Source organism: Chelmon rostratus, chromosome 21 (assembly GCF_017976325.1).
Source record: "Chelmon rostratus isolate fCheRos1 chromosome 21, fCheRos1.pri, whole genome shotgun sequence".
Classification (NCBI taxonomy): Eukaryota; Metazoa; Chordata; class Actinopteri; order Chaetodontiformes; family Chaetodontidae; genus Chelmon; species Chelmon rostratus.
The window spans coordinates 18,003,240-18,027,253 of record NC_055678.1 but is presented as its reverse complement, the minus strand read 5'-3'; the positions used below and the strand labels follow the sequence as shown (position 1 = coordinate 18,027,253).

Here is a 24,014-nt window from a genome sequence, read left to right as displayed (position 1 = left end):
GGCTGGGTCAGCTCCATCTCATCTCAGTCTGGCGTTCAGAGGTGGCCGCGGGGGTCGAAGTGTGTGCCGCTTCTCGAGTGTGCGCGACTTTATTTTGCGAATCTTGACCACTGGAACTGTACTCTAAGCATTATGACTCTTCTGGGCTCTGAGCACTCCATACTGATACGAAGCAAGTTTAGATCAGGTAAGCCAAAACGATGACTGACATGTGACTGCTCTGCGCTTTTTGGATGTATGTGTGCGCTGTCATTCGGACAGCTGTGTTTACTCTCTCGCAAACAGTTTGTCTGTCAGCGCCCGGCGTTCACAGGCTGCGCTGTGTACATCATGTCACTCATCCGTCCTCGCGGATGAGTTGTGTTGACACTCATGATGCGCTCCTCAGCAACAACGTGACAGGTGTGCGTGATGCAGCGCCGGCATGTGACGGTGCGAGGAATGCCAGAGGGACGCCAGCCTAAGTCAGAAATCCTCCCGAGTGCCGAGCCCTAACAACAGGCCCCTGTCGCGGGGGTGATGGATTTACGGCTGGGTGTGCTCTTTAATGTTGTAAAAGCGCAGCGTGTGGAGGGTGCTGTCTCCGGCAGGTTGGCGCACTTGCTCCGTGCCAGACGCCAACCTGTTGCCGCTGCTGAGGCGAGCCAGTGAGACGTCCTCGCCCTGTGCTCGCTGATAAAGGGAGATTAGAGGTCAGAGGTTATCTTAATATGGCTGAATTGGAGGCCTGTGTGTATGTATGTGTGTGCGCGCATGTGTGTGTGCGCGCATGTGTGTGTGACCCGGGCATAGCAAAGAGGGAGGAAGGGTACGAACCACAGCACTGATTTAAACTCCTCTTAACACACAGCAGCTGCTGGGGCTTTGTATTCATCTATCTCCCTCACACACACACACACACACGCACACGCACACACACTTTAATTCCATTACTCTCTCCAACACACCCACTTTCTGAGCAACCTTCTTTAGTTTGAAGGCACTTTCTGTGAGGCCGAGCATGTGTGTGTGCACCGTGCTGCTGGAGTGTGTGTAGTCTGACCAACACTGCCATCTCCCTGAGGAAAATGTAACTGATGGCGGCAACAGCAGAGCTCAAATCCTGCTCTCTAGCGCGTGAGACTCGATGTAGCCTCTGAAAGCAGCGCTCCAACCGCTGTGAGCGCACAAGCTGGTGGCTCGGTGGGGAGCTGTAATTGCGTACCAGAAATGGCAGAGTAAATGATGCTTTTCCTCTGAGCTGTTTAGAGCAGATCGGCAGGGTGGGAAATGACCCCCCACCCCCACCCCAGTGCTCCGGGGAACATGAGAGTTGGGACGGCCCTGTTCAAAAGCAGCAGGAGGCTTTTCGCCAAGGTGGCTCCGGTTCTGGGTTGCTGGTTAATATGGCACAGATGCAGAGATAAAGGTCTGCTCGGCATTTAACAGGGATTAATGTGGGGTGATACGAGGTACAACCGACATGACCGGTTGAGTGAATTTATGAGTGCGTGAGTGAAATATTGAGCGTAAGAGAAGTAAAACTGCCCGTAAATCTCTCTGTGATAACCGCTGATGACAGGGGGAGTCTTAGACAATCAGGTTGTCCAGGATTTACAGTTTTCTTTAAGCCGCAGCAGCTCGGGTTACATCCTGCGGTTAAACCAGCCATCGCTGCTCATTTCGCACCACGCTGGTACTGTATTGTCAAAGCCATGGGAACTGCTGCTGCACGGCCGAAGCGAAAGGGACAGATAAAGATCTCATTTAAGTGCTCCCCACGGACTGCCGAATGTTTTCTGAGTGTGTATGTTACTGACTTGTTCTCATGGCGGTTTGATTAACGGCTCAAAGGGCCGTGGCCGGCGCTCTCTGGCTCGCTGACGTTACGTAATCGTTTGACAGAAGCATCAAATAGGAGTCATCGCTCCGAGGTGTCAAGCATTGGTTGAAGAGTAAATGAGCGCCACGCGAAGCCGCTGTACGTACGAAGCTCCTTGCTCGTACCAGCGTCCGCGGCCAACACGGAATGATTTCACCTGAGCTTCATGTTCTCTTAATGCTAGTTCTTTTCTGCAGTGGCTAATAACATTCAACATCTTTTTGTTTTCATATATTGTCAGTTTAGCTGTCACTTGCTAATTGCATCTGCAGTGATGTGTGAATTCATCATGCACATGCAGAAACACAAGAGCCCACACCCAACGAATTAACTAAGCCATTGTCCCCTGCGCTGAAGTAAACTGGACAAAACGCTGTATGAGGAAGCATTTTGCAAAGGGGAAAATTATGTTATCTCACAGCTAAATATATTATGGATAAAACGGACTAAAAAAGGCTCTAAATGCAACTTCCTTGCCATGACATTAGCATATGACGTTAGCATGTCGCTGAAGTGAGAAACAACAGAAACTCACAGCGTGCTTTAGCAACAGGCTAATGAGCTGTTTTTGTATTCATTCAAATAAATTACTTTAATTACTAATTATTTTTGACAAAGTGACAGCCTCGACTGCTTTCATTGTGTGCTTTTCATATTAACTGCGGTCATCCTGGCCGATTCTGTCCTTACTAATATTTCTGACATCGTCAGTAATAATATGAGAGACACTGAATGGCCGTCTGGCAGCAGATAAAAAAGCACTTACCTGTGGAATTGGTTGGCTTGTGCACTCTTGGGTTTTTTTTTTTCCCCTCCTCATCACCCTACTATCCCACTGTTGACTATAAGTCACCGTCAATGGAGCCGCTCCAGAAACTGTATCTTAATGGTGGACCGCTGGCTCTCCGGCGTCTGGCTCTGGCCCACGTTCACAAATCTGCCTCGAACTGTCCAAGACCGTAGGAATAAAATATGTGAGTTGCGTTTTAAGGTAGATTTTCACTTTATGCCGAGGTATTACACTAAAATAAACCTAATACTTCATTTAGGGATACCTGTTTATTAGAAGTTATACAGTCGCGCTCATACATCTGTCGCGGACACATTCCTGCGAGAGCGGAGGGAAAGTTCAGGAGAATTCATGTAACAAACGCAACCAGTTTCTTTTGCCGGAGTTTAAGCGTGAAAGCGTGCTGTTATTATTAGCCTGTTTCTTTTCCGTGTGGTGGCTGTGAATGTGTGCGAGGCGCAGGACGACCGTAAATCAGAATATCACCACACCGGCTTGTGTAATAATCACCACTTCACCGGTGCAAACCAGGCCAAATGATCGTTTATTTACACTATAAATCTGAAAACTTGTAAATGTGGCTGTGGATTTGTATGTCCTTTGTTGTCAAGAAAGCCCGAGTCAGAACAAATGTCTTCGGTTTCAAAGTCAACAGCGAGGGAGGCCGAGTATCGTATGGTTCAGTGATCTGTGATTACGCCGCCTGGCTCGGGTCCTCTTTCTGTAACGCGTTCGCTCGGCAGTCAGGATGGACAAGCCTCTGCTCTGAGGGAGAGAGAGCAGATGATACGGCAGCTGCTGTGCTGCCTCCCACAGAATTATTGATAAGCTCTCAGTAAACACAGGGCCGTCCCTTCAGTTCGAATCAAAGCAGCTCTGCAGAACGAGCCAACAGTAACAGTTACGCTCAATTAGTCACCTTCTTCTTTCTCCATGCCTCGCTGTAATGTGACCTTGTCACACTGGCTCGTGAACACAACAACGGCGTCCTGCAGCATAGTTTGGATGTGGCTACGTGGATCGTAGCTGAATTAAATGTAACGAATTATGCACAAAATTGCTTACTGGGCTGTAAAAAAAAAGCAGATCACCTTGCAGCTTCTGTGCTGTTCCAGGCAGAAGAACAGAGAGCAGCGAGGAGCCGTCCCCTCAGTTCAAATCAAAGCTACATTCACTGCCACCTCGCTTTTTCCATGACAGAAACGACTAAACCTGTGTAAACGTGAGGCTGTTAGCGGGACTTTAAATGCGAAGCTGCATTCTCATAACGTCTGTCGCTCAAGCGAAGCAGTGGAGGCGCCGCAGATGACAGGAACAAGGCCAGATCTGCAGCATAATTCAGGCTTAGAGGGTAGGCTGTGTGAAGGCGGTGGTTAGAATGAATTTGTACACATAAACTGTTTGAATTAGTTTTTTTTTTAAACTGTCAGCCCTAAATGTTATTCTTTGTGAGCGGCAAAACTCCAACTTTTGCTCTTTCAAAGAAGAAAGAGCAGATTATATGGTAGCTTTTTCGGAGACTTACTGATAACCCTTACAGCAGACATAATACAGAGTAGCGAGGAGCCATCCCTTGAGTCAAAAATCAAAGACTCTCTGCAGAATTAGTCAAAACTAGCAGCTACATCTCATTTGTGACTTGCCTTTTCTCTGCCAGAGGAGGCGAAGCCTGCCTCTCTGTGTGCCTGCATGCATGGACGGGTGCTCGTTATTGGAGGGGATGACAAAAAACTTCCCCTGTCAGAGGTTGTATCGGTTACATGTTTCGCTCAGCTTTCAGTTGGGAACTGATGCCTGCGTTTGCTCTCTGTGATGTCGCGACCAGCAGGTCACGACCCCCTCACTGTAAACTAAAGCAGATGTCAGATGAAGGGAAGGGCCTGCTGTTACATAACGGAGGTGCTCTCCCCGGAGTGCGCTGCGATGCGGCACCCGAGCGCACCGACACTCAAGAGCGACTGTGAAAAAAGTGATCACATCAAAGCTTTTCTGGGTTGTTTTTTTACGGAAATTCATCAAGTGCTTGAATGTAGCTAAGTCCGCAGGAACAGGAACCACCTGATGGAGGCAATTAAGGAGAGATTAGACGAGCAGAACGCGACGAGGGCCTCGCAGGAAAGGAGGAACATTTCATGCTTGTGTGTCAGATCCAGGGTCTCGGCGAGAGACGGCCAGATAACAGCGAGGAGGAGAAACACTCGTGTACGAAGAAAGAGAAAGAAAGCAAAAGAGCCACAGACACAAGCAGACCAACAGACACGGGGGAGGCTCTATGTTTATGGCCCCGCACTCCCACCTAGACCACTTCCACGCACACACACACACACAGGCAGCACGCAGAAACGTGCGCACACACACGCTGCGGACCACACACTGCCTAGCAGATCTGTTTAAAAGCCAGGAGCTGTGTTTATCATTCCCTACATCCTGCTCGCAGAAATATTTGTGAGCAAGCAGCGTTGTTTTGTTTCTGTGTTGCCTGCGTGCATGCGCAGATATAGATTCATACGAGCACGTGCGTCTGTGAATCAGTGCATCAGCAGCTCGTTTCGAATCGGCCTCGAGGTGAAATGATGTCAGGTCCGACCACAAGTTTGGATTGTGAAATTTAAAGCGGGCTGAATTCTCAGCCTCTTCCCGCTTTTTGCCTGTCCCTTACCTGTCTTTCCACATGTCTCTCATCTTTCCCCTTCTTTTTACTCTTCCCCTCCATCCACCTCACCCTCCTCCTCCCTCCAACTTCAGTCCTACAGTTAAGACTTCAGCAGAGGAGGACACGAGAGCAGCTGGCAGACCAAGGCATCATGCCTCGTGAGTAACGCCTTCCAACACCGAGCTGCCGCACGTGCAGGCGCACACACACACACACACACACACACACACACACACACACACAAAGACGCATGCACACACACTTACATGCTTTAAGTCAGCAGTGTGACTAAGACAGACAGAAGGAAAGGGTGAGACACATAACGAACAATCACAGGAACACATCCACCCTTGGGATAATTAGTAGTAAGATATAAAGATACAAATAAACCCCAAATAACATAAAATGCAGTTAGTTTTGTCTTTATTTGTACATTTCTGCCTCCAACCCGATGCAAAAACAGTAACAGTCTTGTTACTGAAGCAATAGTCCCTACAGAAACTGTCCGCCATTGGTTTTGCTGATTATCCGGAGTAATGGGGACGTGTGAGCACCACAAACACAATCCCACTCACCTCGTCTGTGTTGTGGTGGAGGTTGAAGCGTCAGAGACGTACAAAATCAAAACTGTTTTCATGGATAGATACCAGATACTCGGAGTGAGAGAGGAAATATGTTTTATTCACAATTTCTGTCATCAGATACTTTAGACGAAAGTGTTGGGCTGTGACGGTTCGTGTGTTCCTGCTGAACTGTACAGGAGTCACGATACAATGCTTGCAGACTGCACGGCATGTAGATGAATGCATGTAGTACACCGTTAGCAACAGCTAAGGTGCTATGGGTAGCACAACAAGCTGATTGGTGTGTGAATCAGTCACACTATGGCGAGCGCAAATGAACCGCCGGCGGTGGGAGACTCGCCTGCGTCCGTTAAATCAGTTGTCGGGAACAGTGCAGGTTAGCATTGCTCCACATCGAGCACATTCAACAGCATCACCCAGTTAAAATGAAAAGTACCGCTGGATTTGTTTTCTTCCTCACTGACTCCTGACATTGTCTGTTCAGTGTTTGGTGCTGGACAGGTAGTGTGCAGTGGGTTTATCAGAGCTTTTTTACTGAAAACAGCTGCCTGCTGTGTCTGGAAACAATGCTCACACTGTGACATTGACCCAAAACAGTAATGCTGCTGTAAAAAACAGCACAATGAGCTGAAAGACGCTAAAACGCCGTGCAGAGCTGAAAGAAGTCTTGTTATTTGTTTCATTGTTAATATAAAAGTGATGATTAGTGTAACTTTATATACACAAATGGTCCAATTAGCTATTAAGTAGACAAATAAAGATGAGATAATATTGTATGGTGAGAAATGTAATTATAATTACTTTGTGTTGACAGTTTGAGAGTAACATGGATGTAAAGGTTTAAGCATCTAGCCCAGTGTGGGAAATATGAGCAGATATTTCCAATTTGCCCTTTGATTCTAGGTCCCCTTGGCTCAATCAGTATTATTTTAAAAAATCTTGGAAGGCAGCTGTGCGAAGCATCAATTCCCCTCGTTTCACATAAATCGGATCATAAAGTCTGACATGATATGCAAAAAGAAAAAGGTAGGACTGGTTTGTGATTATCTGTTGCAGTTTTGAAATGAAACAGTTAAATCAGATGCCAGCTGCTTGTAAGGGAACAAAAGAGGAAGAGAAAGAAGGCTGGAGACTCAGGAATCAGCAGATGATTTCACTGATGAACTCCAACCAGAACGAGGCAGCCAATCAGCGAAATCAGCTGCTGTAGTTCTTTTTGTGGAATCAAAGTGGTTGCACACAGTTTTTCTTGCACTTTCCTCACTGAGAGGAAAAACGTCAACATGCATTAAATCTGAGGTCAACTTAGAAACCCTGTCTTTGAACAAAAGACTTACGCTGCAGATTAAAGCATTGAAAGCAGACGGAGAGAAACAGGTAGGGAGAAAAGAAAACAGTGAAGATGACAGATGGTCTAAAGACAAGCAGATCCAGACTCCAGAGACGGATAAATCCACAGGTAGTGGCAGATACAAAGGTGGACGTGGAGGAAGCAGGTGGATATACAGCATGCGCCCGACAGGCAGGGAGACAGGCAGATAGCGCCCGCAGCCAGCGAGTAGGGCAGACAGGTCGGTGAGTGACCGCCGAGGAATGCTCTCGTGCTGGAAGAGGCTCGCGGCCTCAGAAGAATCAGCGCCAGATTTACAGAGACGTTACCTGTTTACAGCACAGCGCCTGCAGAGCGCCACATCAAAGCAGAGGCACGCCTAAACACAACAACACGGAGCGCGAGCTGCCATTTATAAGACGGAGGCTTTGTACTTCTAATGTCACGTTAAGACACGGTGATGAGAACAAGTGGATCCGAGTGTACTGAGCGTACTCTTAAATCCTTGCTGCTACGATTAACGGCCTCTCGCGTTCTTTAGGTCATGGTAGCGCTGTAATGTTCGCAGCTATCTCCTTCAGCCTCAGCTGCCGACACGCTACATGCCCCGAGTGTCATGCACAGGCGAGTCATTTTGCCGTGCACTCCTGGAAACCTGCATTTGAAATATTCATAAGAAAGTTTGTTTAGCGTGAGACGTTACACAGCAGACAGCCACTTATAAACTAAGATCTTATCAGTTCCTTATGCTGCAGCACTGGCAAACATGGGAGCAGTGAGCGATGCCAGTGTGCAGCGTGTAGTGTTTTTTCTCCCTGGTTAGTCGCCTGCAGGAACAACAAGGGGACGGGGACTGCAGGCCAGGGATTTGTTGAATGATATCTCTGGCACCGTTTGCCATTTCACAGAGGCTCCAGCCTCCAGATAAACTTGCTGGTAAGTGTGCGGGGGAACGGAATCCAGAGGCCCGGCGAGGCCCTATCAGTTTCTAGAAGTCTGTCACAGATAAGGTAGCAAGGAGACCCGCAATTGGCCAGCGTGGCTCCGAGCGCTTTTTCAATTGGCTGTTTATCTCTTGATTGCAGGCGGTGGTGCAGATGGGAGAGAGTTTCAAAGACCTGCGTTTGTTAGTACACACATACTTACACCCACACACTAGATGTCTTAAATGTCTCTAAAGCAGCAAGAATCATTCGCCCTCCCGGCTCCTCGCGTCCAAAAAGAAGACATTTTCAGGCTGTTTCAGCATCCTTCTCCTCCATGCTGCTGTAGATGCGATCCCTCAGAGGCTGGCTGGCTCGGCCTGGCTGTGTTATTCCTGCTGGGGAGATGGACACGGCACAGGGTCTGTGTATATATTACCCAGTGAACATCTGGTGTTTATTAGGCTAGTCAAGAATCCGCCCCAGCCTCTCGGGCCTGACTGGCGTGTGGCCTGCATAGGAGCACCCTGTCTGCCTGCTGGCCACAGGTCTGAATACACACACACATACAATCTAATATTTCCTCATAAAGATAACAGGGCTGTAGCTGCAGGTTTACTGTGCTTTTTCCTGCAAGCGATTGTGCATAAAAACACCCCATTTTCATCCCCTCGGCAGCGGTGCTTTAATCCTCAGTGGATGGAAACACAAAGGGAATAATTCCTGCCTAAAGCACCATATGTCTTACCTCTTAGCGTAGTGTTTACATTTGACAGATACAGTCAGCAGGTATATGTATTACAGTAGGTTTAAAGTGCGTCGTGTGTTTTAATTCTGCTGCAGAATGTTTAAAAGTCTGTAAGCCAGCTTCAGACACACCGGATAATGTTACATTATGCCCATGCGGGCCGGCGCGGCCACGGCCGAACACGTTCCTCAGGCAGTTTGGTTACACAGTTGAAACACACTTAAAGCTCCGTGTGTCCCCGCGATGTCAAATCAGGTCTTAAATCAGGCCAGCCAATGACAGGTGAGGCGGGGGGCTCGGCGGGTTCGCTGAGTTATAAACAGATGATGATGTCATCCTGCTGGTGGACGGCGACGGCTCGCCAACGTGACCGGCAGCTGATCCTTCCCCGCCTCCCCTCCCCGAGGAGGGAAGGGCACCATACTGATCCAGGCTGCCACACTGCACCATCTGATTTATCCACTGTCCTCCATCTGTGTGGCGTCCACTCCTTCAGTGCCTCGTTGCATCCATTTATCCCTCCTCAGAGGTCCTCCTTCCTTCCCATCACACTCCTTTCCTTCCCTTGTTTTCTTCTCTTCATTCCTTTTATTTGTCCTTTTTCCAACAGCTTTTACACTTTCCTTCATCTGCATTTCTGTCATTCTTTACACATGAATTCCTATCCACAAAAAATTATTTCTTTCTTTTTCTTTCTTCAGTCTCTTTTTCCACGTTGCTTTCTTCATTTCCTCCAGCCATCCATCCATTTTCTGTTCATGGATCCCGTTCAGCATACATCATAGACATATCACCTTTCAACCCATTCTTTATTTTTTTTTCTTCATAGGTCTGTTTTTCCTTCCTCCATGTTGTCTTTCATTTTTATCCCCCACCCAAATATTATGTTTTTTCTTCCCTCCGTTCCTCGTCCTTCAGGGACACCCTTCTGTCCTCCTTTCCCTCGTCCTCTAAGTTTCATAGAGAATAACACGTGTCTAATTTGAGTGAGGCATTAAGATAAATATTTGCTGTATCTGGAGGTAAAAAATGCTCAATATTGCACATTAATCTTAACTTAGTTTTGATGTTTAAGTTATTTTTGAACGTTTCTTTTGAAGTATTACATTTCAGCTCCATTTTTCATCAGACAGTAATACTCCACCTGAGTTGTCCAGCACAAAGCTCAATATCATTCCTTTCATTTTGGCACCGTATCCCGTGTCAGCCCTCAGAAATATCCCACTAAAATTATATTTGACCAAATAAGTGCTGTTGCTCTTTCTTGCTCTCAGATAATCAAACTGACGTGGTGTTCTCTCCTCACTGCTGGGTAATCAGTCCTGTGAGTGCTGTGGATCGACTGTGTGCCAAGCCAGGTTAGCTCTGGCCCTGATTATTTATACTGGACTTAGCAGAGAGAGATTGTGGAAGGTTGAAAATCTCACCCGATGCAGCCCTTTAATTACAGCCACTCCATTTATTTTTCTAGCACTCAAAGTGTCTGGCTGCGCCGGGAGTGGAGCAGCTGAACAGATATTAGATCTAAAACAGAAATATTGATTATTGATGGCTGAGGGGAGTCATGTGCATCGCGTTTGTTGGGGAAATGTCAGCTATAAATACAGCAGGGTTAAACTGCATGGATGAATAATGTGATAGATGTATAAAATGAGATGAAAAAACAAAACACCATATGTAGCAGAGAGATATTCTAGATTGAAGGTGTCGACATTGATAGAAAGCCCTGATATTAAAGGAAACTTTGTAATTGTTGAAGCAAACAGCAGGATGCTGAATAAGATAAAAGAAAAATGGAAAAACATTAATTATGGATTAAAATGGAGTAAAAACAATCACAGAATCTCCTATTACTTACACTCTGTGTGCAGCGTTCATGCTTAAATGCAATCTTGAGCAAATGTACTGCAGTGTGTGCAGACGTGTGCAGGCGGTGTTTCTCCGGTGTGTCCCATGTCGTTGATGGTGTGGTGCCGCTGTGTGTTGTGCAGACCCGGCCTCAGACGGCTCCTCTCTGGAGGCCCAGATGAGGCTAAAGCGAGCCCGGCTCGCCGAGGACCTGAACGAGAAGCTGGCTCTCAGGCCGGGGCCACTGGAGCTGGTCCAAAAGAATATCATTCCCCTTGACTCTGCCGTCACCATGACAGGTATCAGCAGGGAGACGCTGCCGCGCCGTGTGACCTACCTTTAACACCTGCTGCACCCCCCCGGCTGCGTGACTCCGCACGTGTGTGTTTGGTAGTAGCATCAGTTTGTTTTCATGAAAAGGAGAGCACGCCTCCCTCATGATTTGTTTGTGTGTTTTCGTGTGTGTGTGTATTAACAAACCATTGTTCAAGTCATAAGCTAAGCAGTACAAAGCACTCCGTGAGAGATTGTTATCGACTCATGCGAGCATGTACTTTAATGACTGCAGTGCTGGACTTCAACACGCTCACATCATTTTGACAAACAAGCACAGAGAATGTTTATTGTAGATTTATCAACATTTTGCTGCTCCGCCACAAAAACATTTGTAACACCAGCATGATGGCGTTACATTTACCCTGCGAATGACTGAACATCAGACATCTGATACTTTAACTGTGCCCCCGCATCCTAAAACTTACGTTCTTCCTCACTAACCGTTCATGTTAGAAGACTCATCACAGGTTTCGACATGAAAAACAGGAAGTGTGTTTTTAGCTTTTAGTTTAGAAGCTTTGCCCTTTATATATATGTTTATAAGTTGTCACTATTGGGTTTATTAGTTATAAAGCATTAAAGGTCCAGTGTGTAAGACTGGCAGAATATGGCAGAAATGAAATGTATTTATAAGTATGATTTCATTAGTCTACAATCACCTGAAAATCTGAATTGTTGTGTTTTCGTTACCTTAGAAGGAGCTCTTCATGTCTACAGCGAGCGCACGTCCTCCTCCAGTCCAACACGTTGCACCACCATGTTTCTACGGAAGCCTAGAGCAGCCAAACACTGACTCCAAAGAGCGCATTTCGCTAATTCGAACTAATTGTGTTGCCAGGTTTTCCCTTTGAGTGGCTGGACCATATACTGAGAGTTAAATCCATTTAATAGCAACTTATTGACACTGCCAACTGCATAAACCCTTTATAAATGACTCCAGCATTATTTATTGACGGATACCAACATTTATAACTCCATTGCAACCAAATAGAAAGATAGTAACCAGCCACCCATGACCGCTGAGGAATGCTTGGTTCTTACTGGAGGCTTATAACTGATCTATAAAGCATTGGTAAATGTTTATTAATTAAAATTGACAAATGACTTTTTCACTCAGAAGAAAAGTAATTGGTGAGTTTTGATCTCCCCACCTTCACATTCTACTGGACTCCCTCGGCCCGTGTTTCCTGTTGTTCCTTCTTAGTGTGATGCACATGTCTTAGCAGGGAGATGTATTTATTTGTATTCCCTGCACAGAGAATGTTATTTACATTCTTTAAGAACATCGTGCTTTTTTTGCAGAAAATCTCCTAAACCCAGTGTAGATCTCCAAGAATGTTGTTATTGTGGTGTTGAAAAGGCAGATTATCTCTAAGATCTGCTTTGGAAGTTGTCTTCACAAATGTATATAGTGGACTAAGGTGTATGGGGAGCCCTCTGGAGACCTCCGCCTCCTCCAGGGTTTGATTTAAGGAAATCCACAACATGCATGCTTAGACACTGAGCTGATTTAGCGCTGTGCGAAGGATCGGGCGGAGTCATCCAACTGTGGCGCTCCGTCCTTGCACTGTTTGTCTTTTAATGCTCAACATGTTACTCACTCTCTCTATATCATTCTTGGCAGTGCAACTAGTGTATTTTAGACTGTGGTGTTTTAGCAGTTTTATGTTTGCCCCCTTGAGCCTCCAGTAAACATGTTGCGTAAAGGAGACGGCGGGCTGCCGTCAGCTGGTTTACACTACCTCTGCAGGAGGAGGGGAGCGCCGTTTATTGAGACGAACAGCAGCTGTATTTGGGTCCACCCTTTTTCTTTAGAAGTGGCGATGTGTGTTTGAGTTTGAGTGCATCCTTGTGTGTATGTGTGGGTGTACCTGTGTGTATGTTTGTCCCTTCCCTCCTCTGCCCCGCTTTGTCTCTGCTTTAACAGGCCTCAGTTCAGCTCCAGTCAGCCACCTACAAAGCTCTGTGACAGGACCAGGCTGTTGCCTTCCCCTCGCCTGCAGCATTAACCCCTCACCTTAAAGCTCTATATCCCCGTACAGAGCACTCCCAACGATTGCTTCAACCTCTGTCCAGTAATGTTGGAAACTATGCGACCCGCCGTAACTTCTAAACCAACCACTTGGAAAGCGGAAGTGCGCACAGCTCGCAGATTTCCTGCAATTCTGCCGTCTCAATCTCCTGGTGACATCAAATTGACTTAAAGACTCATGGAAACAGCATGTACTGGACTGCATGTCGCAGAGGCGAACTGCGCCGAGACCAGCACGACCCATTCAGAGTGTGTGTTGGTGTGTGTGTGACTGCAGAGGTGAACAGGTGGGAGGAAATGGCATTTAGGACAATGCCGTGCACTAAGCTGTGTGTTGAGCTCTGGGAGTGTGCGCGTTTGTGTGTATTACGAGGTCATTGAGTTGCACATGGGCCTGGTGCTGTGATTGAAACCAGGGTCTGTTCCTGCCTGTCACATGTTTGGATACAAAAAGAGAATCTTATACCTCTGCACACACACGACACACTCACACACCAACCTTTGCCACCTCCCTCCCCCTGGCTCTGTCCCTTCAGCTCTGTTAGATAGCCTCTCTTAGCTCCTCCAATGAAAGCTGCAGTCACTATCAGAACACCCAATCAGGAGCGCGGTGGACGTAAAGTGGCGGTGTCGGTCTCTCACCCACGCAGCGTAACACCTTCGGGCTGAGTGTCGTACTAGGTGTCAGTGACAGACAGGCTGTGTGTGAATACCACTGGTCACATGGGGAACATGCATTGTGTACAACGTGCAGCGGTTTGCAATATGCATGCGAGCTGCACATAAACAACACTGTGACCTCTGTCAGAAATGAAAGGATGATTCCTGTTTGTTGCAACTTGTGGTGTATACAGCATTAAACATGGAGGCTTTGGCCCCTCTGATGGTCTTGGACAGTTGCCACCTCGCCTGGTTGGTAATCGAGTCTTGAACTTGGATCATACTTCCATACTTTTCAATTTGAATTGATATCGGTACACTTAAGATTATACTCAGTAAGCAGTTTTTTGGCGATTTTCAGACAATCACCAAGTTATTTGTTGAGATCTGGAAGCGATCACTAAAAAGAATTCAGACCGAGCAAGAAACACGAGCAGTCACAACCAGTGGAACAGGTTAGATGGGAGAATTATATGCAGTTGTGGGCAGCAGTCAGGGTTTGCAGACCCTCTGTGCTTGCCGTAGTTGTGTGCACTCAGTTTTCCTCTTTAATGAGGGATTATTAGAGACATTCTAGGTGTGCTCACTTTCACTTTGACCTCCAAATAAGGTGGTTTAAATGATCTGGATAAAGTCTTGGCTTGTTTACAACCTACCTGATCATCTGACTGTTGGTGTTTCTTGCTCCATCTGACTTTTGCAAGCTGTAGCGAACTGGAATTATCAGAAGCATGCTCTGTTGTCCCTCTACCGTTTCTCACTGATCTTGAGGTCATGCATACCGACCACTCACTCGTCTCCCTGTTTGCTCTCCTTCCAGTAAACCATGGTAAGTTCCCTAAGCAGGAGGACTCTTATGCGTTTGAGGAGGACAGCAGCAGCGAGAGTCTGTCTCCAGAGCAGCACCACAGTGATGAGTCGCAGGGCTCTGCCTGCCCTTCGTCTGAGGCTGTCGGCAGCGCGCCGTCCTCCTCCTCCTCACCTGCCCTCACCAGCCCACGACAGGTAAAGGATGCCTCGGTCTCCTCTCTGTTTTCCTCCATCTGTCTTCACTCCGACATTGTTGCGCCTCTAGCAGGTGTTGCCACTGCTTTTCTTCTTCTGCCCTCCTGTGGTGGCAGAGTGTACTGCACCACAGTCTCAGCCTCCCCTGTTCTCCACTGACCGTTGGACCGAGTTGAACTACGCAGGTGTCACATTCCTGCACGCCGAACCGTCCCACCAGCACAGCTGCCTTTATTTCCTCAGTGCTTACCTTTCACTCATAATGACCTCATTCCAACGGTCACCATCAGCAACGGTCGCTCGATTGAACTTCATGCCAGAACAGGATTGTTTACATCTGTTGGACTTCTCTCTTAAATGTTTCAACTGAATCACCAACTCTCACTGTCTCATTGCTGTTTGGAGCTTTTTGCAATACTTTTTCGAATGAAACATCAGTAAATGTGCATTTTTGAGCATCATTATTTCGTTTGGATTACAAACTGACTGTCTCGTGAGCAGTCCCCATACCTCCTCCGTTCAAACTCATAATCCTTAAGGAGAAATCAGTATTACAGGCAGGTGAAGAAAACAGATCATTTCAGACTAGTATTGTTTGTACAAGGCGGGAATCATGAAACAGCTCTCTGGATAAACCTGTTTGAGCTTCTAAACACACCAAATGTAACATGAGGAGTAACCAGTGCATTTTTAGTATGCACATATGTTTGATATGATGTTGGTATGAAACCGTGGGCCCGCCACTGCAATGTGAAAATAAAATGAAGAAGTGTTATCAGCAAAATGTCATGACTGAAAATAGTTTAATAAATATAATCGGTGAAACCACTGCCTGCAGAATGAGTTGTAATAACTTTGGTCACCCCTGACTTTTCATCTAGTGCCACCTTCAGGTCTAATATAGATCAAATACTACCTGCAAGACCAAAGACATTCTTCATCGTCCTTACTGTTTAGTGCTACTTAGCAAAAGTTAGCAATCCAATATGCTAAACCAAGACTTTCACTTTGCATTTACTTGTTAATATTAGCATGTTAGCATTATCACTGTGAGCATGTTAGCAAGCACCAAAGCATCGCTGTGAACAGCAGAGCCTCACAAAGCTTCTAGCGTGGCTGCAGATGACAGTATTGTTTCTCAAGCAGTTGATTTTCAAAATGTACATTAGATCATTGAATGATCAAACACATTTGTCTGTTCGAGTGGCTGTGACTGGACATGCAGAGGACTGTATACAGTGTGCTGTTTCTGTTTGTGAACAGGGAGGCGCACCACGAGATCCACCTGATCAAAGCCAGGAGGAAGGCCTGTCTGCTGCCAACAACAGCCAGGCTACTCCCCCAATACCTGTTCCTGCTATTGTCAAGGTCAGCAACATTTAAAGAAGTTACTTCCATCCTCCCTTTCCAAAAATAAAGGGCATTTACAGTTATTTTTTTTGCCAGTGCCTAGTTAAGACCATCGGCTTGCACGCTCATACTATCTCACCCTCCTTACTCTGAACAGTCCAAGACATCAGACAAAAACCGACACAAGAAGCCCAAAGATGTGAAGCCAAAGGTGAAGAAGCTCAAGTACCACCAGTACATTCCTCCGGACCAGAAGGCAGAGAAGTCCCCTCCGCCCATGGACTCGGCCTACGCCCGACTCCTCCAGCAGCAGCAGCTGTTCCTGCAGCTGCAGATCCTCAGCCAGCAGAAACACGCTCACACACATCCACAGTCGCAGCCATCACAGCATCACACACACGCTCCCCAGACGCAGGCCCAGGCCCAGGCTCAGCAGCGGCAGCCCGCCTTCAGCTACCAGCCTCACCCCCAGACCCACACCCACAAGTAAGCCACACTCACAAGAAACCTGATGAACCAATCTTCACTCAAGGTCCCCTTACTGGCTTTTTCTGGTGGTTTCAACCACGTAATTTTACGGTCTTCATCAGTGAATGTAGTTTGATGAGGTCCATAGAAAGGTCACATGATGACGAGTGAATAACACCATTCACTGGAGAAGCCCATGAGATGTAGTTGAAAGCTGTGGAAAAAGCTAATAAGTGGAACTAAATTATGAGTTTAGACTATTTTATCAAACTATTCTGCCCAAGATGATACAATGATACACGTATTTAATAAGGCATCTATTATAAAGGGTATGGTATTAAGTATGAACAAATGGCTTTATTAATGCTTAATAAATGATTTACTAATGCCAAGAGATCAGCAAATGTTTTCTCTTGTTTGCATCATAATACTTACTCCTTGTTGGAGTCCTACCTCAGGCAAATCTGAACACACAGACATACTTTTTTAGATTCAATGTGAGTTATGCTTCTCTGTTCAAGCACTTAACAAAATGCATAAATCTGCTTAGAAATCATAGAAAAATGCTCCTTATAGCTTCAGAACTTACCCGGAATCATCACATTTTTCGGTTTTCTTCAATCTAGTAAAGTAATCCAGTGCTAGGTGTCTGTACATTCATGGGTAAACTACAAACGGCCTTCAGTGTCAGAATCATCATCACTTCCACTACTGCTATGTTGACTTCACTATGTTCACTAATCCACTTGAATTCTCCCATTCCAGAGGAGCCAGTGAGCAGCTATCAGCTTGTAGCTCCAGTGGTCCATCCAGCCAAACCAACAGTAACTCCTCCTCCCCGGTCAAGAACACATATCCCAACCAAAGCAACATCTCACCAGTCAAGCCTGGCCCCCTGCCAGCTAATCTGGATGACCTAAAAGTAGGTGTTACAAAGTAAAATGAACAACAGATCAGTGCTGTACTGGAGATATGATAAGAAGACCTATATGAGGTAGATGTTGACTCCTCTCTTTGTGCTCTGTAAGGTATCAGAGCTCAGGCAGCACCTGCGTATTCGCGGCATGCCCGTCTCTGGCACCAAGACGGCCCTCATCGAGCGACTCCGACCCTTCAAGGACTCCAACGCCGGCTCCTCGCCCTCCAGCTCCTCTGACATCACCACAGTGACCTTCCCTGTCACACCCACAGGGTCCCTGTCCTCCTACCAGTCCCCGTCCTCCTCCAGCGCCCTCTCCCAGGGAGGCTACTACCCTTACCCCAGCACCTCCTCCACCCCTCCAATCTCTCCAGCCTCCTCCGAGCTGTCCCTCAGCGGCTCGCTCCCCGACAGCTTCAGCGACGTGCCCATGTCCTCACCAACGCAGTTCGCCCTGCAGCCGTCCCCGGCCCAGCTCAGCATGGAGGACGGCCTGGGAGGAGGCGGCCTGGGCGGGGGAGGACTGAGGGCGGGGGAGGGTAGAGGTATGGATGGCGTGGAAGCAGAAAAAGATAAGATGCTGGTAGAAAAGCAGAAGGTGATTGAAGAGTTGACGTGGAAGCTGCATCAGGAGCAGAGACAGGTGAGCAAGGTTCAGGTCATCATGGGATGTAATAGGACACGATGTGAAAGAACGAAACATTGAAGTTTAAAGCTGCAAACATCTTTAAAAGTTTTTCTTTGATCGGCATGTTGACCTTTGTCACCTTTCGTATTAGGTTGAAGAGCTGAAGATGCAGCTCCACAAGAGAAAACGCTGCTATGGAGCAACACAGGACACCATCCCCCCTCCATCTCACCCCTCCATGCACCACCAGCAGACTCCACCCATGATGGGCCAGCACTTCTTTGGCGTGACAATCAAGCAGGAGCCGATGTCTTTGTCCTCCAGCTGTCCTCTGTCCTCTCCCAAACAGCTGAAGAGCTCTCCTGGCAGCTGCATGGAGGATATGGGACACTGCAACGGCCCCCTCTCCAATATGGGGGCCCCCGGTGGACAACAATGTATGGACACCACCCCGTCCTCTGGGAGCCCCTCCACAATGTCGGCTTTCCTCAGTCCACAGTGCTCACCACAAGACTCCCCCACTGGAAAGCCTTCGAGCAGCCCCCAGCCTTCATCTCCTAATAACCCCTACCTGCTGTCACCTCCAGTGGGAAGAGACGGCTGCGGTCACCCCCACCCCCATGGCAATAGCAGAGCACGCAACATGCAGGTATGATGGATTCATGGACAGATGATCATTCTTAAATATTCTGTTGAGAAGTCAGTCAATGTATCTAAGATAATAATACTGAGGTTGGAAAGAAAGAAGTGGGTAACCTGTAAATGTTGTATTATTTCTAATTCCTTTCTTAAGCCACGCCAGCGGCTGTGTGAGGGTAGACTTGAGCTTGATTGTCTGACACCAATCTGAGCCTTTAACTAGTCCATTTTAGATGTACATGCTGTATACCACAAACATGCAGCTCAACTGCAAATATTTCTGCGTATACCATTGTTATTTACCTTCATGACAACCGAACATACCTGTCAGTGATGACCCCTGGGATTGCCCTGTGGTGTTGGGAAGAAGCCTCAGAGCCTACCTGCTCTGTTCTGATCCTCTTTTTCATTGTTAGAATTAACTTAAAACCACAATTCTGAACAAAACAATAACCCATATATTTAATTGTTTTGGAATAAATCTAATGGAGCAAATTCATCGATTATGGAAATATCTCAGTCTAGGTCCTCCCACACACATTACTAGCACAAAACAATTGATTGTTGCCTTCATGTTTATCATGTCTTTTGTCTGTTTTCTAACATATCTGTGGTCACGTTTGCCTTTTGGCTAACTACAGATGCAGCAGAAGAACGGTGGCCAGGCGGGGAACTGCTCTTATCCTTCTGACCAAAGAGGCCTTCAGGGAGTCTTTCCCAACTCAACTGATTGTGGCCACGGTGGCTCAGCCAAGACTGAGAACCAGAACCTGCAACCAAAGGTAAGTGTCAGCATTAAGGGCACTTGCAGTGTTGTCATGTCAGTGTCATGTACGTCATCTGAGTCACCTCACATTCACGTAACCGTTTTTCTCTTTTCTATTCATTTGTGTTCGTGTTCTGTCTCTGACTCTTTATAATTGTCTTTTGTTATGAGGTTCATTGTCACTCCTGTCATAGCTCTGCTCTTTAAAACAGAGTTCATCTGTTTTCATCACACATTCCTTCACATGTTGGTGACTTTTCCTTTACAAGAACACAACGCCAACCCTCCTCGTAAAGTAAAATATTTAATGTGATGAGATTATTCGATCACCAGGGCCTGATTTGTAGTTCTCTTTGCTTTTTCACTCACATTTGGTAAGCTCCCTTATTCTAATTGGTGGGCTAATGTCACTTTTCACCTATTTCTCATATAGATGTCAGTATTGCCCTCTCCTCGGCATGTTGGCCAAAAGTGCCAGGTCCCTCCCCCTGCCTTCAGTAGCTCAGATTCAGATGCATCTGACTTAAGACAGCCCCCATGCTATGAGGATGCAGTCAAGCAGGTAAACTCAAAATCATGGTAAAAATTCAGTAGAGATTGGCTGTCCAGAGATTTTATTTTACCTATCGGCGTTGCTGGAATTCCACTTTTCCTCCTGTCTCCTTTTTTTTGTCTCTTGAAGTCCATCACCTGTATTGCACCTCTTTGACTCATCCATTCGCTTTGTTCACTGCACTAACTTTCCACCCTTTACCAAGTCCAAAGCAGACTGGTGTTTTAGTTGTACAAACGTTCTGGAGCAGTTACTGCTGGAGCCCGACCAACTAATCGGCCAGGCTGATATGAACAGCCGATATGAGCTCATTGCTAATATGTCAGTAACAGCAAGATATGTTGGACAAACAGCATCTATGATAGTTTGTCCAACAGTGAGCACTAAAAAGTTCATTTTTCACCCAAATTGTCCTGCTCAACATGTATCTTGGTCACAATTCTTAAAAACCATTGTTGTGAGTTTATTCTAAAAAATATTGGTCAGTGTGTTTTTTTTTTTAAATAGCGACGTTGGTATCCATCTCAAAAATCTGGTTTCGGTCGGGCTGTAACAGCTACCTGATGAAGAGCAACCTCTCTGTCTGTCAAAATATATCAAATATGAATGAAAACCTTTTTTTTTTACCGTGACATTGATGATGTTGCAGACACAGCAAGCTAGCAACTAGCTCAACTGAACACAGTTTGACACTGGAAAATAACCAAGCCCTGCTAGCATGCTAGCTTACCTAGAAGAACTAACTCTGGAAAGGTCAGCTATCTTATCTGCAGTGTATTAGCTAACTGCTAGCTTTGGTAAATGGGGTGATGATGAACCAATTAGAACTAACCAGCCTTTGAATGAATTTCGAAGCCTAGCTTAGCCTCACCCTGAAGTATGTTGTAGAATTGATGTTGGGTACGTTTGCGATGCCTTCACTGTCTAACATGTGTGACAAGCTAATGTCGCTGTATAACAGTTGCATTATGCTGTGTCAGATAGGGCAACAAAGAAAACGAAAGACAGTGGCAGTATTTCCCACGAACACTGTTCACAGCCAGGTGCTAAGAGTTGCTAACCCTAATCCTGCGATCCATTTGAGCACTCTCTTTTCTATCTTGTGTTAGAAAAGCTAGGTAAAGAGTTTTATCTCCAATAAACTGGTCTGGCTCCAGGAGAAGTTTGTATTACCAAAACTCTATTCTGCAAGTCTCTGTAGACTGCTTGAAAGCTTGCATATTTGTCATGTAAAACCCTTTGATATAACTGGATTGAAGTTTTAATTGTTCGTAAATAAAAGAGGTACTTTTTTATTCCTGTTCCAGCAACTGACCAGAAGTCAGCAGATGGACGAGCTTTTGGATGTGCTCATCGAGAGTGGAGGTAAGCTGATGTTAGCATAGCTAGCACTGCGCATGCATATGCAAGATGGTTGAGAGGTGGTAAATGACCACGTGCGCTGGTTTGAAATCACAGTCTCGTCCCACGCAGTGGTGTCAGATCCCAGTACCTGCTGTGACCCTCCCTCCTCTCCTCTTTCTCTTCAAGAGATGCCAGCTAACGCCAGAGAAGAGAGGGAGAGGTCCTCTGTAACCAAAGTTGTGCCTCACATTACTGTGTCCCCAGGGTGTCCCGGCCTCCTCATCCCGAGGTTCCACAGACACTACGAATACCTGTCCTACACCCCGCTCCCTTACGACCAGTCAACCAATCACGCCACAGAGAGCCACCTGGAGACTCTGCTGGGAAGTCCAATCGGCCGGGGAGGGGAGGCGGCCCTTCTTAAAATGGGTACTGAGGACGGGGGGCTGGAAGATGAAGGAAACAGAGACGCCGAAGGGTACGGCAGCCCCCACAACCACCACCGTCACCCTCATCATCCCCAACAGGACAAACTTCTGACCAACAGAGATCTGATGGACACCCCTCTGTCGCCCATCAGCACCAAAGTGTCCGCCGTCCCGGAGGTGCAGGGGATGGTTAGCATGACTTTCAGCGAGACGCCGTGGGAAACGATGGAGTGGCTGGACCTGACGCCGCCCAGCTCGGCCACGGCCTTCAGTGTTGCCCCACCCAGTGGGCCCAGCATCTTCAACACAGAGTTCCTGGATGTCACAGACATTAACTTGAACTCTGCCATGGACTTACACCTGGAGCACTGGTGAAAACATCAGCGCCACCAAAGTGCCATCAGCCGTCAAACACAAGACACCAGCTCGCAAGTAGCTGTTGGTCCGCTCATATCAGCTATGACCATACCAAAGAGTTACTGAATCCTACCTTAAGTCCAAGCACCGGAATTTGCCTCTTGTATAATACAGTGGGATGTGACATCAAGCAGCCTACATCCAAAGATTGACGGCTAAGTCAGAGGTTGAACTACAGAATTACATTATATTTTTTAATTCTTTTGTCCACTTGGCTGAAATGAGGTTCTCGTGTTGTCGTTAAACCCAGAATCCAAAGACTAGGTGCTTTCTGACATGATCTTTGTCCGTTTTGGACAACTTGGACTACTACCTGGACTACTTACTTGGCACAACAGCCAAATAAGTATGAGAGTGGACACATGAAGGCTTTTCTAGATAATGGAGATACATGATTACAGTGCTTTATACCAACACTTTATGCAGTATCAGTGTTACGCCACCTTGACTTGAAGACACATTTTGACAATCATTGTATATTTTCGGAGTCTATGTTTGTATTACTGGAAAAAAAAAAACGAGAGGAATTACAAGGTGAATTGGATTGCTTAGCACGGCCATTCTGTAAATATCTTAACTATCTGTACTGACAGAGACAAGTTGACGTCTGCATATTTTGTCAGTGGTGTGGGAGACGACACAAACCACAAATCAAGTGTATTATGTAATCAGTTCATCGATTGATGTAAATATGACAAAAAAAATCTCACTGTGCACCTCTAGCTAAATACACATTTTTCACAGTTTGCTTGAGCTTAGAGTATGTGTGTAAAAACAGTTGTCATTCCCTTGAAGGACCCTTTTTTTTATACAAGTTTCTTTACACTATTTGGCGTATTTATCCACAGAATGACATCCTGGAGAGAAATGAATGTCTTTGAAAAAACTTTGGTCTTATGGGTTTTAATCAGCAGACAGACTGTGCAACAGCTTTTTATTGAAGACATTTTCTACCCGTTTCTGCCCCCTTTACAAAATGTTATTACGTTTCTACTCCCTGAAAACCTTTGAGGTATTGATCTCGAGAGCTCCAACAGAAGTCAGTTTTCCTTTAGCTGCAAAATCAGACAAACGTTAATGAAAAATACAACTTCATCTCTATTCCTTCTTAAAAAGTAGTTTTTTGTCCTTTCAAATTTCACCCTTTCTATTCCCAGTCACAGTTATTTATTTTGTGTTTTTATATTTATACTTTATCCTGTATTTATACTGACATTCCTTTCTAATAAATTGGGGCTCACTGATTTACCGGAAAACTCCAGTGCTGCCATTTTGACCACAGACATTTCGTAGTAAATCAGTTCTCTTAAAAATGTGAGACAAAGTGAAGGAACCACTTCCAAAAGCCATGCTTTCTTAAATCACTTCTCTTTAAAGAATCACTTGAAGTGGAAATGTCCATTATTAGCACTTGTGAATAGGAAAATGTAATATATTCTGATCTTTACTGTGAATACTGCATATTACCACGGAGTAGACTTGTACAAGAGCCAGCCTATACACACAGTAGTTACACTAATGAGACAATTTCAGACCCAAAACACCTTTAAGGCTCCAGTTTTGGTCAGGAATTGTCTGTTTTTGACACAAACTTATAGGACTTAGATGGGATGATGGACAGCGCTCTCATATCTATACACTAATACTGTATAAGGCTAAAAGCCAGCAGCCTGTTATCTTAACTTACATCAAGACTGGAAATGGGGATACTGCTAGCCTGCCTCTGTCTGAA

At 46.1% G+C, this 24,014-nt stretch overlaps 1 protein-coding gene across 5 annotated transcripts; it reads left to right on the top strand.

Annotated features, from left to right (window-relative positions):
* On the top strand, positions 1–22,833 carry myocd (myocardin). Of its 5 annotated transcripts, none has more exons than XM_041963285.1 (12): positions 1–187; positions 5,397–5,462; positions 14,586–14,770; positions 16,034–16,138; positions 16,278–16,606; positions 17,354–17,510; positions 17,617–18,150; positions 18,287–18,784; positions 19,416–19,556; positions 19,974–20,102; positions 21,401–21,458; positions 21,702–22,833. In XM_041963285.1, exons 1-12 carry the CDS (start codon positions 133–135, stop codon positions 22,238–22,240), a joined length of 2,796 nt encoding a protein of 931 aa, XP_041819219.1. In that variant the 5' UTR covers positions 1–132; the 3' UTR covers positions 22,241–22,833. The 5 variants fall into 5 exon arrangements, with proteins under 5 accessions (XP_041819219.1, XP_041819217.1, XP_041819218.1 ...); XM_041963283.1 differs by having other exon boundaries at positions 21,624–22,833; XM_041963284.1 differs by lacking the exon at positions 5,397–5,462 and having other exon boundaries at positions 21,624–22,833.
* Positions 22,834–24,014: the final 1,181 nt, after the last annotated feature.

Excerpts from the sequence above, each read along its gene's own strand:
- myocd (XM_041963283.1), top strand. The coding sequence starts at position 133 with ATGACTCTTCTGGGCTCTGAGCACTCCATACTGATACGAAGCAAGTTT. Across the intron at positions 188-5,396 it reads ACGAAGCAAGTTTAGATCAG|TCCTACAGTTAAGACTTCAG; the intron begins GTAAGCCAAAAC and ends CTCCAACTTCAG. Across the intron at positions 18,785-19,415 it reads GCAGAGCACGCAACATGCAG|ATGCAGCAGAAGAACGGTGG; the intron begins GTATGATGGATT and ends GGCTAACTACAG.